Here is a 14,456-nt window from a genome sequence, read left to right as displayed (position 1 = left end):
AAATAAGTAAATAAAAAGACTTGTTTAGGAAATTCCTTAATGTTGAAAAGTCTTGACCACTGGCATTAAGTATTTTTGTCTCTAATAAAATATTTTCACTAATAATGACTTCATTAACTTTTGACATGTAAATAAAAAGGAGGTCGGGCATGGTGGCTCACGCCTGTAATCCCAGCACTTTGGGAGGCCGAGGTGGGCGGACACAAGGTCAGGAGCTCGAGACCATCCTGGCTAACACGGTGAAACCTCGTCTCTACTAAAAAATACAAAAAATTAGCCAGGCGTGGTGGCGGGCACCTGCAGTCCCAGCTACTCAGGAGGCTGAGGCAGGAAAATGGCGTGAACCCGGGAGGCGGAGCTTGCAGTGAGCCGAGATGGCGCCACTGCACTCCAGTCTGGGCGACAGAGCGAGACTCTGTCTCAAAAAATAAATAAATAAATAAATAAATAAATAAATAAATAAAAAGGAGACATGTCTTGTTTTTAAGTGTTTTCTTAAAATACATCTTTCTTATTTAGGAACTGATGAATCCCCAGAACCACTGCCAATCCCCACATTTTTGTTGGGTTATGATTATGATTATCTGGTGCTTTCTCCATTTGCTCTTCCTTATTGGGAGAGACTTATGCTGGAACCCTATGGATCTCAAAGAGATATAGCCTATGTTGTACTGTGTCCAGAAAATGAAGCCTTGTTAAATGGAGCAAAAAGCTTTTTTAGAGATCTTACTGCAATATATGAGGTAGGTGTTTAAAAAGAGATGACATTTTAAAACTACCTTATGATTTGTATTGTTGTATATACAGCATACTGGGCAGTTCAGTTGATTGGGACACAGTGATGATGTCAGATTAGATGTTTATTTCTCATACTAGCCAGTTACATTCTTTGCTGAGTTTGACCCAGTCTGTTAGATGTGTATGCTGTGGGTCAGAGTGGCTATCCCCCTATAGGAGGAAGAAACATTGAGGGCATATAGATATATATCCCTTTTAATGTGGCTTTTTCTAAAACAAAGGGTAACAATGTTAAATAGCCAGGAAAAAAGTTACATTTACAAAAATTCTAGTCTTTATTCTCTAGGATTTCAGGTAGTGACACTAGGCCTCACTTTCCTCATATATAAAATAAATCTATGCTAGATATCACTAAGGTCCATTTCAGGTCTGAAATTCTTGCCTCTTCTTTTAAGTTATAATTCTCACATATCCATCACCAGGCGCAATAATTGTAAATTATAAGTGTTATGGGACATAAAGTCTTACTTTATTATTCCCTCCTTTTTCCACAAAGGCTTCGAAATTTAGTCTTTAAATTTTGATTCCTTATACAATCTGAATGTTAGTGTATGTTAGTTTAGCTTCCTTTTAAAATTTTCCACATAATTACAAGGTATTTGTAGTGTGTTTTTAATAAATAAACATTTCCCAAAGGGTGTTATTTGGAATATCAGTCCGGTAAAATCCTCTCAGAGAAAAAGTTCCATAGTTAAATAGGCTTGGGGAAACATTGTATATTATATTACCTTTTAGAGATTTACAATTCATACTAGGTTTTTAAAGGCTTTGAAATTCTTACAGTAAAGAACTCTTCTAAGTTTGCTTAATCCAATGTTTTAAATTTATTTAACATTGGGCTTCTAATAACAAAAATCAGTGACTCACAGAACTAGAGGGAGAAGGTATATAAATATATTTGTATACCAATTTTTATTTTGCTTTGATTTAGGGATATTTATATTCATAATTCATGAATTGGTGTTAATGTATACCTAAAATGACTGCATTTTTATGCTCACTTATGTCTGCATTCTGCAAGCTTTTATTCAAACCAAATGGTTCTAGTACTATTGTTATTTAGTTGTTTTTTCATTAGAGATATTTTAATTTTGAAAAAAAATTAATGAATTTCTAATGTAAAAATGAAAAAGACCTATGGCACCATTTCACCCTTGATATGTTTATTTTTTTGGCCTACTTCTAAAAACACCCTTGATATTTTTATCATAACTGTTAATTGCAAATGGTTAAGCTTATTTTAAGTAGCTTTCATGGTTGGTTTTATAATGTGTATCTAAATACAATAATAAATTTACTAATTCTGCTTTCTGTATGTATATTTGTAGTCCTGTCGATTAGGTCAACATAGACCTATTTCTCGACTGTTAACAGATGGGATCATGAGAGTTGGATCTACTGCATCAAAGAAACTATCAGAAAAGTTGGTAGCAGAATGGTTTTCTCAGGCAGCTGATGGTAACAATGAAGCATTTTCTAAACTCAAGCTTTATGCACAAGTCTGCAGATATGACCTAGGTATTGAATTTGTATTTATTGTATAAGGCTGGTGTTAGCAAAATGTGGCCTGCTCCACCAGCTGTTTTTGTAGATAAAATTTTATTGGAACACAGCCATCCTCATTTATTTATGTATTTTCTCTGGCTGCTTTTGTGCTACAACATTGGAGCTGAGTAGTTTTGATAGAGACTGTGTGGCTGCAAAGACAAAAATATTTATTATCTGACCCTTTACAGAACAAGTTTGCTGATCCCTAATGAGGGATCCCATCAGGTAGGAAGAAATTATGGGTTATAAATAAATTTTCTGTTGCCTCTGTAGGGTCTGATGTTTTAATAACATGAAGATTCTTCATTTGTTACAGTTTAGAGATAAAATAATTTATAGTTAATCTCTACCAAACCAAGAAATAGTTCTTTGTTGTAGCTAAGAAAACGACAGCTGTTTAAGACTTGCTTGTTACATACTTTTTTTCTTTCATTCTACCCGTGCCCAACTGTATTGCTTATAAATACTCTTGAAAATAAAGATCAGTGGACTTCCTTTAGACTTAATCCAAAGAGATGCAGAACCAAAATATTGAATCTCATTAGACATTCCTATAATTTGAACCCCATGATAACATTGTACCATTTTATGTTTTAATTAGCTGTCAATGTAGTCAATATTTGATTTGTGATTTAGAAACCCTTTGAATAGTTTGATGAATATTGCTAGATACCTTTTTTACATTTAATTATACTTAGAATTTTGTTACACTTTCATAGTAATCATTTCTTTAATTTTGAGTGAAAATTCTGGCTTTTTCAATTCCATTTTAAATATGTTTCTTCAGTCTCTAGGGGAAAATAGAAAGCAAGTGTAGGTCACACCATTAGCAAGCAATTTCGGGGCTATAATTACCAAGAAAACATCAACTTGATTATGATTCTGTTTACACAGTAGAATTTTAAAAAAACCAGTCAGTGAAATAAAGAATTAAATTTCGTACCTGTTTTTATTCTTTAGGTCCTTATCTTGCTTCCCTGCCATTGGACAGCTCTCTACTTTCCCAGCCAAATTTAGTTGCCCCTACAAGTCAGTCTTTGATTACTCCACCTCAGATGACAAATACTGGAAATGCTAATACTCCATCTGCCACCTTAGCATCTGCAGCGAGCAGCACTATGACAGTGACTTCAGGTGTTGCCATATCTACTTCAGTTGCCACAGCTAATTCAACTTTGACCACAGCTTCAACTTCATCTTCATCATCCTCCAACTTGAATAGTGGAGTATCATCAAATAAACTACCTTCGTTTCCACCCTTTGGCAGTATGAATAGTAATGCTGCAGGATCCATGTCTACACAAGCAAATACAGTTCAGAGTGGTCAGCTAGGAGGGCAACAGACATCAGCTCTACAGACAGCTGGGATTTCTGGAGAATCATCTTCACTTCCCACTCAGCCGCATCCTGATGTGTCTGAAAGGTACCTTTAAAAATACTGATTTTTGCAGAAATATAAAAACTATGATGCTGCTTCTTTCTTTTTTTTCTTGAGACACAGTCTCACTCTTTTGCCCAGGCTGTACTGCAGTGGCGGGATCTGCACTCACTGCAACCTCTGCCTCCCGGGTTCAAGTGATTCTCCTCCCTCAGCCTCCCTAGTAGCTGGAATTACAGTCATGTGCCACCACGCCTGGCTAATTTTTGTATTTTTAGTAGAGACAGGGTTTTGCCATGTTGACCAGGCTGGTCTCAAACTTCTGACCTCAGGTGATCCGCCCACCATGGCTTCCCAAAGTGCTGGGATTACAGACGTGAGCCACCACGCCCAGCCATGCTGCTTTTTTTCTAAATAAGACATTTTGAATGAGCATAAAGTGCTTTTTTATCTTAGTCTTGAAATTTTAGTTTGTATCTTTTTTTAAGACAAGGTCTCACTCTGTCACCCAGGCTGGAGTATAGTGGCGTGATCACGGCTCAGTGCAGCCTCGACCTCCTGGGCTCAGGTGATCCTCCCACCTCAGCCTCCTGAGTAGCTGGGACTTACAGGCGTGCACCACCATGCCCAGCTACTTTTTTGTAGAGATGTGGTTTCACCCTGTTGCCCTGGCTGGTCTGGAACTCTTGGACTCAGCAATCTGCCTGCCTCAGCCTCCCAAAGTGCTGGGATTACAGGCATGAGCTATCGCACCCGGACTAGTGTTGAATATTTTATGTATAAAATTATAATGAGGACTTTACTTCATAAAGTATCATAGAATTCTAGAATCTGAGGGTGGGAATTAAGAGCTTGAAAACCATATAGTCCAGATACCCATATGACATTTGAGTCTTCTGTGGCATAATTGTCAAGTAGATTTACCTGTGCAAATCACTCTGGTGATTGAGAAGTCACTATTGACCCACTCTATTCAGAGGCTTTAGAGTTGTACTGAAGTTTGAATCTCAGCTCTGCCATTTACCTGCTTTGTGACTTCAGGGAAACTCTAACTTTCTGAGCATGTTTTCTTATCTGTAAGATGAGAGTAATATGATATAATATACATTAAGTACTTTACACAGTGATTCCAAGTTATTTATAGTGACAAGAATGATTATGACAGCTCTCATTCCTTTTTTGATGAAGGTTTTGATCTTCCCTTTTGATTTATAGGCCAAGTTGGCCAGAGCTTAATTATATCTGTCAGCTACCCAGGATGCAGTTGTGCCCAAAATTATACTCATATGTGGGTAAAAACAAACCATTATCGAGATTGATACACTCATCTTGAACATATGAATAGATTTGAAGTGTAAAAAAATCAAATCACCCATCAAAGAATGAAACTTGTACACCATTGAAGCTGTAAAGTATGAAATAAATGTATATAGTCTAAAAATGGGACCAGGTGAAGTGGCTCATGCCTGTAATCCTAGCACTTTGAGAGGCTAAGGCAGGAAGATTGCTTGAGACCAAGAGTTCAAGACCAACCTGGTCAACATAGTGAGACTCCCATCTCAAAACAAAGATATATATATACACATATATATAGAGAGAGAGTCTGAAAATGTACTAGAACATTGAATAAGTCTGGAAACGTGGTTTCTTTCTGGCCTAGCTCTACCTGTAGCCACCTTTATAAATTTGGGAAGCTATTTGAGATAGCCTCAGACAAAGAGACCTATCTTTGTCTCAGTTTTATCCCTTAAACTCTAAGCCATCTTTTGTATCTAATACCCTATGGTTTTAAGAATTCTTTTTTTCTTTTTTTTTTCCTTTCTTTTTTTTTTTTTTTTTTTTTTGGTAAATTTAAGGCAAGACCTCTTAAGGCAAGTGTCTTTATACACTGTGAAATTGTATGTACAATGTTTATGGTTCATTTTGGCGAGAAAGAAATGTCCTTCATTTTTAGAGAGGCTTTCTGACACCTTTCACCAAAAAAGAGGGAGGAGGGGGATATTAAGAACCTGCTTAGATGCTACCCCAAGCATATACAATACAACTTTTTGTCTCATTTCTACCTTAAATTTTAGCACGATGGATCGGGATAAAGTGGGAATCCCCACAGATGGTGATTCACATGCAGTCACGTATCCACCTGCAATTGTTGTTTATATAATTGATCCTTTTACATATGAAAATACAGACGAGAGCACTAACTCTTCTAGTGTGTGGACATTGGGGCTACTTCGATGCTTTCTAGAAATGGTCCAGACTCTTCCTGCTCATATCAAGAGTACTGTTTCTGTACAGGTAAGAGTGATAGATGTTGTGAGTTAAAATTATGTAAAACAGGTTAATGTTGTCAGAAGTTTCAGATACTACTTTTCTGTATTCAAATTGATTATCTAAAAGCCAAGTTCTATTATATTGATTTTACTTTAATATCATAATATAAATCTTAGAGAATTTATAAAAGATAAACTTTATAGTCATATGGCAGTAATAATACAGAATAAAAAAATTCCATTAAGTACATTAAATGTTTCTCCTGTGTTACTTTTATAAGCCAATTTTTAAATTCATGAGCCTAAATAGAAAAATGTAGCATGTACCTAAACAAGACAGGTTGCAAGAAAAGGAGAAAGCAATTAACCATATTAAGTTGTTAGAAGAAATTTTGAATTTATTTTATAGACTTCAACAGGACTAGTCAATGGCATTAATATAATTGTTATATAGAAAATTTTACAGTTTTTTGTTGTTGTTTTTTTTTTGAGACAGAGTCTCGCTCTGTCGCCAGACTGGAGTGCAGTGGCATGATCTCGGCTCACTGCAACCTCCAGCTCCCAGGTTCAAGCGATTCTCCTGCCTCAGCCTCCTGAGTAGCTGGGACTACAGGCGCATGCCACCACACCCAGCTCATTTTTGTGTTTTTAGTAGAGACAGGGTTTCACCATGTTGGCCAGGATGGTCTCTATCTCTTGACCTCGTGATCTGTCCACCTCGGCCTCCCAAAGTGCTGGGATTACAGGTGTGAGCCACCACACCTGGCCAGAAAGTTTTATAGGTTTTAAATAGTCCTTTAGTTCAGAAGCCATTGGTAAAATTGGCTACTTATTAAAAGCCTACATAATAGATAATAAAACAATCGTTAAATTTTCATTTAAATTAGGTTTTGTTTAAATTTTCTAGTAAAAAGTTTTTAGAGTTTTAGACCCACAGTTCCTGTTATTCTCTTTTGGAAGTTTAACATTTGTAATATTTGCCTATACTTCTTAGATTATTCCTTGTCAGTACCTGTTGCAACCTGTGAAGCATGAAGATAGAGAAATCTATCCCCAGCATTTAAAATCCCTGGCTTTTTCGGCCTTTACCCAGTGTCGGAGGCCACTTCCAACATCAACCAATGTGAAAACATTGACTGGCTTTGGTCCAGGTTTAGCCATGGAAACTGCCCTTAGAAGTCCTGATGTAAGTATATGTTTTTCATGACCGAAGTTCAATGACTGTACATACCTTTTTTTTTTTTTTTTTTTTGAGATGGAGCCTTGCTTTGTCACCCAGGCTGGAGTGCAGTGGGGCAATCTCAGCTCACCACAACCTCTGCCTCCTGGGTTCAAGCGATTCTCCTGCCTCAGCCTCCTGAGTAGCTGGGATTACAGGCATGCACCACCTTGCCCAGCTAATTTTGTGTGTGGGAGGAGTTTCACCATGTTGGCCAGGTTGGTCTCGAACTCCTGACCTCAGGTGATCGCCCACCTGTGCTTCCCAAAGTGCTGGGATTACAGGCACGAGCCACCGTGCCCTGCCAACATTTTTATGATACTATGCAAAACTAAGTGCAATTTTTGGCTTAGCTGTCATTTTCCAATTATCTTATAATTGGGTAGATAAGAATTACATTTTAAATGCAATATTTCTCTAAGATTGTATAGTATGATAATACCTTAATTTTTTATTTTATAGAGACCAGAGTGTATTCGACTTTATGCACCTCCTTTTATTCTGGCTCCAGTGAAGGACAAACAGACAGAGCTAGGAGAAACATTTGGAGAAGCTGGACAGAAATATAATGTTCTTTTTGTGGGATACTGTTTATCACATGATCAAAGGTGGATTCTTGCATCTTGCACAGATCTATATGGAGAACTTTTAGAAACTTGTATCATTAACATCGATGTTCCAAATAGGTATTTGCATTTCCCTAAATATATCATATCATTCCATTTGTAACATTTTGTTTCATTTTTAATGAATAGAAAACCAGTTTGAAGGTTTTATATATATTAAAATATTAAGATGTGGGGTTGTAGGTGCTTTTTACTTTTTTCTTTAGTGAATGTTTATATTGTATAACTAAGATAATTAAAAATAATTTTGATTAATCTATTATATGAACAAAAAAGATTAAGGTCACTGACTTCTGTGTCATAAAGCTTGAGGCAATTATTTTAGCTGAACATTTTTGAAAGATGTAAAAAAATGGTCTAGTAAAGCATCTATAGAACATTTAAACTTTTCTCATGTACCATCTAAGATATAGCCCCTAATAAACTGAGTAAGTTAACTTCATTTACTAAAATTGGCGGTTTAAAATTTTATCATTTAAATGTTAGGATGTAGCCGGGTGTGGTGGTGGGTGCCTATAATCCCAGCTACTCAGGAGGCTGAGGCAGGAGAATCACTTGAATCTCTGGGAGGCGGAGGTTGCAGTGAGCCAAGATCACACCATTGCATTCCAGCCTGAGTGACAAGAATGAGACTCTGTCTCAAAAAAAAAAAAAAGTTTGGATGTCTTCAGAATATGATGACCATTTTAGAATTCTTGGCAGTAAATATCACGCCCAGTTATTTACGAAGGATATAACTAATAGGTCACAACAAGTGAGCCTCGTTTTGAGTTATCACTTAATAAACATTTCAAGCCTTTAGTAGAGACTTGAAACATGTTTTCAAGGCTAGTGAACGCTATACAGGAGAACCTGAAAAGCAAATTCGTGAAATGATTTTTAGTTTTAAGATTTGGGTTCTGGCCAGACGTGGTGGCTCATGCTTGTAATCCCAGCACTTTGGGAGGCTGAGACAAGGCGGATCACTTGAGTCCAGGAGTTCGAGACCAGCCTGGGCAACATGGCGAAACCCCGTCTCTACAAAAATACAAATATTAGCTGGGCGTAGTGGCCCACCTGTAGTCACAGCTACTCGGGAGACTGAGGCAGAAGGATCACTTGAGCCCAGGAAGTCGAGGCTGCAGTGAGCTGAGATTGCGCCACTGCACTTCAACATGGGTGACAGAGTAAGAACCTGTCTCAAAAAAAAAAAAAAAGATTTGGGTTCTATTGTTTATTTTCTTCCTTATTATATAAAAGCCTGTTTTTTAGGTGAGAAGTTAAATATATGCAGAAATATCTAATGATTATTAGGTCTTTAATGGTGCTGGGGAAGCAGAAGATAGAAACATTAATTTTATATTATTGATTATAAACATTAACAAGTATGTTAAGCTTTATATTATAAACCTTAGAACAGTGCTTCGTATCTTATTTCCTTGATACAATTTTGATTTTTTTAATTGGATATTTATACTGATTAAGTGAACTCGGGAAAGAATATGCTAATCTGTGAAGTATGAGAAAGTAGAGAAAAAAAATACCACCCTTTTCATTATCAAAATAGTATTATCATTTTACTACCTTGATAAAGTAGAAGTGAGATAATGGTTAAGAGGGGCAATGATGGGGCTGGGCATGGTGACTCATGCCTCTAATCTCAGCACTTTGGAGGCCAAGGCAGGTGGATCACCTGAGGTCAGGAGTTCGAGACCAGCCTGACTGACATGGTGAAACCCTGACTCTACTAAAAATAGTAAAAATACAAAAAAATTAGCCAGGCATGGTGGCATATGCCTTTAATCCCAGCTACTTGGGAGGCTGAGGCAGGAGAATCACTTGAACCCAGGAGGCGGAGGTTGCAGTGAGCCGAGATTGTGCTATTATTGCACTCTAGCCTGGGCATCAAGAGCGAAAGTCTGTCTTAAAGAAAAAAAAAAAAGAGGGGCAGTGATGGAGTCAGAGAGACCTGGGCTCAAATCCCAAACCTGCCACTACTGACCTTGGAAAAACTACCCTTATGCAGCTGAGATACAGCTTACTTATCTGTAAAGTCTAGAGGATAATTTTATTTGTCTCATAGAGTTGTTAGGATGAAATGAGGTATTACATGTAAATTGATTGGGCACAATGGATGGTACATAGTAAGTGCTCAGTAAGTCATAGCCACTGTTGGCTGGGCACGGTTGCTTATGCCTGTAATCCCAACACTTTGGGAGGGCAAGGCGGGCGGATCACCTGAGGTCAGGAGTTTGAGACCAGCCTGGCCAACATAGTGAAACCCCATCTATACTAAAAATACAAAAATTAGGCCTCGCATGGTGGCTCACGCCTGTAATCCCAGCACTTTGGGAGGCCAAGGTGGGCAGATCACGAGGTCAAGAGATCAAGACCATCCTGGCCAACATGCTGAAACCCCGTCTCTACTAAAAATACAAAAATTAGCTGGGTGTGGTCGCACATGCCTGTAGTCCCAGCTACTTGGGAGGCTGAGGCAGGAGAATCCCTTGAACCCAGGAGGCGAAGGTTGCAGTGAGCCGAGATCACACCACTGCACTCCAGCCTGGCAACAGAGCGAGACTCTGTCTCAAAAATAACCAAAAAACAAAAATTAGCGGGGTGTGGTCGCACGCGCCTGTAGTCCGAGCTACTCAGGAGGCTGAGGCGGGAGAATAGCTTGAACCCAGGAGGTGGAAATTGCCATGAGCCGAGGCCATACCATTGCACTCTAGCCTGGGTGATAGAGTTAGACTCCGTCTCAAAAAAATAATAAGTAATAGCCGGCTGGGCGTGGTGGCTCACGCCTGTAATCCCAGCACTTTGGGAGGCCGAGGCGGGCGGATCACGAGGTCAGGAGATCGAGACCATCCTGGCTAACACGGTGAAACCCCATCTCTACTAAAAATACAAAACATTAGCTGGGCGTAGTGGCGGGCGCCTGTAGTCCCAGCTACTCGGGAGGCTGAGGCAGGAGAATGGCGTGAAATCAGGAGGCGGAACTTGCAGTGAGCCGAGATCGCACCACTGCACTCCAGCCTGAGTGACAGAGTGAGACTCCGTCTCAAAAGAAAAAAAAGTAATAGCCACTGTTGCTCAGCCAAAGAGTGCTTATGTCGCATATTTGGCTAGTGAAGGACATGTATGCAGAAAACATGTAACAATGTTGTTTGGACTGAGAAGTGTGGTGTTTTGGTCAGTCTTCAACTTATAGTATAGAACAGGGATTGCTTACTGCAGCCCATGTACCAAATCTGGCTATTTCCGTTTGAAGTATTGGCTCTTTAAAAAAAGTTTGCTGGGTCAAGCAGGGTGGCTCACGCCTGTAATCCTAGCACTTTGTGAGGCCAAGGCGGGCGGATCACGAGGTCAGGAGTTCTAGACCAGCCTGGCCAAGATAGTGAAACCCCATCTCTACTAAAAATACAAAAATTAGCCAGGTGTGGTGGCGGGCGCCTGTAATCCCAGCTACTCGGGAAGCTGAGGCAGGAGAATCACTTGAACCCAGGAGGCGGAGGTTGCAGTGAGCAGAGATCATGCCACTGCACTCTAGCCTAGGCGACAGAGCAAGACTCCGTCTCAAAAAAAAAAAAAAAAAAGTTTACTGGGCCAGGCGCAGTGGCTCATGTCTGTAATCTCAACACTTTGGGATGCTGAGACAGGATCACCTGTGGTCGGGAGTTGAGACCAGCCTGGCCAACATGGTGAAACCCCCTCTCTGCTAAAAATACAAAAATTAGCTAGACGTGGTGGTGTGTGCCTGTAATCTCAGCTGCTCGGAAGGCTGAGGCAGGAGAATCACTTGAGCCCGGGAGGCAGAGGTTGCAGTGAGCCGAGATTGTGCCACTGCACTCCAGCCTGGGCGACAGAGTGAGACTCCATCAAAAAAACAAAAAATCCCTGGCGTAGAGCAGTATTGCTGATGAATTGAGGTGTTTTATAGACAAATTTTTTTAAAAATTTATATATTATAATGTGAAATAGAAAAGCAAACTCACATGCCAAACCTATGATTTTATGAATATTCTCACTTAGGACTTAACGTAAAGGTTTTGTGAAGCACTAAAATTAAGGAGATCTGTTTTTCACAAATTTGAGCTCTCTTAAAATGTCGGGATGGCATGGTGGCTCACACCTGTAATCCAGCACTTTAAGGGGACAAGGCAGGCAGATCACGAGGTCAGGAGCTCGAGACCATCCTGGCTAACGCGGTGAAACCCCGTCTCTACTAAAAATACAAAAAATTAGCTGGGTGTGGTGGCACACACCTGTAGTTGTAGCTATTCATGAGGCTGAGGCAGGAGAATCGCTTAAACCCGTGAAGGTGGAGGTTGCAGTGAGCCGAGATCGCACCACTGCACTCCATCCAGCCTGGGCGACAGAGTGAGACTCCATCTCAAAAAAACAACAACAGCAAAATCATATAAATTTTAGAAATATTTATGACACTCTCTTTATTCATACAATAGGGCTCGTCGGAAAAAAAGTTCTGCTAGAAAATTTGGTCTACAGAAACTTTGGGAGTGGTGCTTAGGACTTGTACAAATGAGTTCATTGCCATGGAGAGTTGTAATTGGTCGTCTAGGAAGGATTGGTCATGGAGAATTGAAAGGTAAAATTGTGCTTTTATTAGTATTTATATTTCCGTTTTATGTAAATTCACACACAGTTCTGACCACGTCTAGGTATATATGTTGAATAAAATGCAAAGGTTATCAAATAAGGAACCACATATGTCTAGGCCACAAATGGCTTAATTCAAATTTTAAAAAGACATTTTACTCTTATTTTAACTTTAATATCAGTCTTATTACTGCTGTTCTTAATTGTTTTCTGTTTTTTCCACTTTCTGATTGTTATTTAACTCATCCTCTGTTGAGCAGATACCAATTAAATTTGGTGTATCCTAATATTAGGGGGATAAAGAATGTTCAGTAGCATCAGCAGTAAGAATTTTGGCTTGATGATGACTCGTGTTTGAGGAATACACTAATTTAAAAGCCATTAACTATTTTTATATTTTAACTTTAACTTGGTTCTACAGGATATTAATAATGCTGTTACTTTGTTTTTTTTTTTTTGTTTGTTTGTTTTTTACTGTTGATACCCACAGATTGGAGCTGTTTGCTGAGTCGTCGAAACTTGCAGTCTCTAAGTAAAAGGCTCAAAGACATGTGTAGAATGTGTGGTATATCTGCTGCAGACTCCCCTAGCATTCTCAGTGCTTGCTTGGTGGCAATGGAGCCGCAAGGCTCTTTTGTTATTATGCCAGGTTAGCTATCTTTAGTTTATATCAGATTTAATTCTTTATGCAGTTAAGTTTTTAAGTATTACATACAATTTATTCTTCATTTATTAAAAGAAAAAATGTCTTTGATTTTCAGATTCTGTGTCAACTGGTTCTGTATTTGGAAGAAGCACGACTCTAAATATGCAGACATCTCAGCTAAATACCCCACAGGATACATCATGTACTCATATACTTGTGTTTCCTACTTCTGCTTCTGTGCAAGTAGCTTCAGCTACTTACACCACTGAAAATTTGGATTTAGCTTTCAATCCCAACAATGGTAGGTAATTTGTTCCATTTTGGTAGTCTGAAGAATACCCCCCAAAATAAATTCATGTCCAATACCTGAAACGTGTGAATGTTACCTTGTTTTACCAAAAAATGATTTTGCAGATGTGATAAGTTAAGGATCTTGAGATGGAGAGATTATCCTCAATTACGCAGGTGGGCCCTTAATGCGATAACATGTGTTCTTATAAGAAGGAGGCAGAAGGAGGTTTGACTACATAGAAGAGAAGAAAGCCATGTGGTGGAAACAGTGGGAAGCAAAGTCAAAGGGAGAAGATGCTATGTTGCTGACTTTGAAGATGGTGAAAGAGCCCATGAGCCAAAGAATATAGTTCTAGACTCTGAAAAAGACAAGGAAACAGATTATCCCTTTCAGCCTTGCCAACATCCTGATTGCAGTCCAACGAAACTGATTTCAGACTTCTGGCCTCCAGAACTGTAAGAAAATAAATATGTGTTGTTTTTAAGCCAACAGTTTGTGGTAACTTATTAAAGTGGCAACAGGAAACTAATACAATCATTCTTTTACCTTGTTGATATCAGAACTGGTGCTGTGAATTATCCCATAAATCTTTACTTTTAAAAAATTTTTTGAGACAGAGTCTCACTCACTCTGTCTCCCAAGCTGGAGTGCAGTGGTACGATCTCAGCCTACTGTAGCCTTCACCTCCTGGGTTCAAGCGATGCTCGTGCCTCAGCTTCTCGAGTAGCTGGGATTGCAGGCGCATGCCACCATGCCTGGCTAATTTTTGTATTTTTGGTAGAGATGGGGTTTCACCATGTTGGCCAGGCTGGTCTCAAACTCCTGACCTCAAGTGATACGCCCACCTTGGCCTCCCAAAGTGCGGGGATTATAAACGTGAGCCACCATGCCCAGCCATCTTTACTTATTTTAAAAGGCAATAGTTGGTCACAAAATATTTGTATAGGTTTACCCTTGTGCTTTTGAGGTACCTGTACATGAACTCATTTTATATATCTCTTATGTTGATTTGCCAAAATAATGTAACTTATATAAACTGCCAAAGTAGGGATGTAGCTTTTCCAGGTGAATTTATAGATT

The 14,456-nt window shown here is 39.0% G+C and overlaps 1 protein-coding gene across 1 annotated transcript in view; it reads left to right on the top strand.

Moving 5' to 3' along the window:
• Positions 1-14,456, top strand: part of MED13 (mediator complex subunit 13) — a 121,109-nt gene that overhangs the window by 95,251 nt on the left and 11,402 nt on the right. Inside the window, exons 18-26 of the mRNA XM_003814474.4 lie at positions 520-743; positions 2,127-2,316; positions 3,307-3,769; positions 5,800-6,019; positions 6,989-7,180; positions 7,676-7,899; positions 12,285-12,427; positions 12,929-13,087; positions 13,200-13,385. Of these exons, the coding sequence (XP_003814522.4) occupies positions 520-743; positions 2,127-2,316; positions 3,307-3,769; positions 5,800-6,019; positions 6,989-7,180; positions 7,676-7,899; positions 12,285-12,427; positions 12,929-13,087; positions 13,200-13,385 (2,001 nt within the window). The remainder of the gene's footprint in view (positions 1-519; positions 744-2,126; positions 2,317-3,306; positions 3,770-5,799; positions 6,020-6,988; positions 7,181-7,675; positions 7,900-12,284; positions 12,428-12,928; positions 13,088-13,199; positions 13,386-14,456) is intronic.

Source organism: Pan paniscus, chromosome 19, assembly GCF_029289425.2.
Source record: "Pan paniscus chromosome 19, NHGRI_mPanPan1-v2.0_pri, whole genome shotgun sequence".
In the NCBI taxonomy this organism is placed as follows: Eukaryota; Metazoa; Chordata; class Mammalia; order Primates; family Hominidae; genus Pan; species Pan paniscus.
Note: the sequence above shows the minus strand (reverse complement) of the source record. Positions and strands in the feature narration are given on the sequence as shown.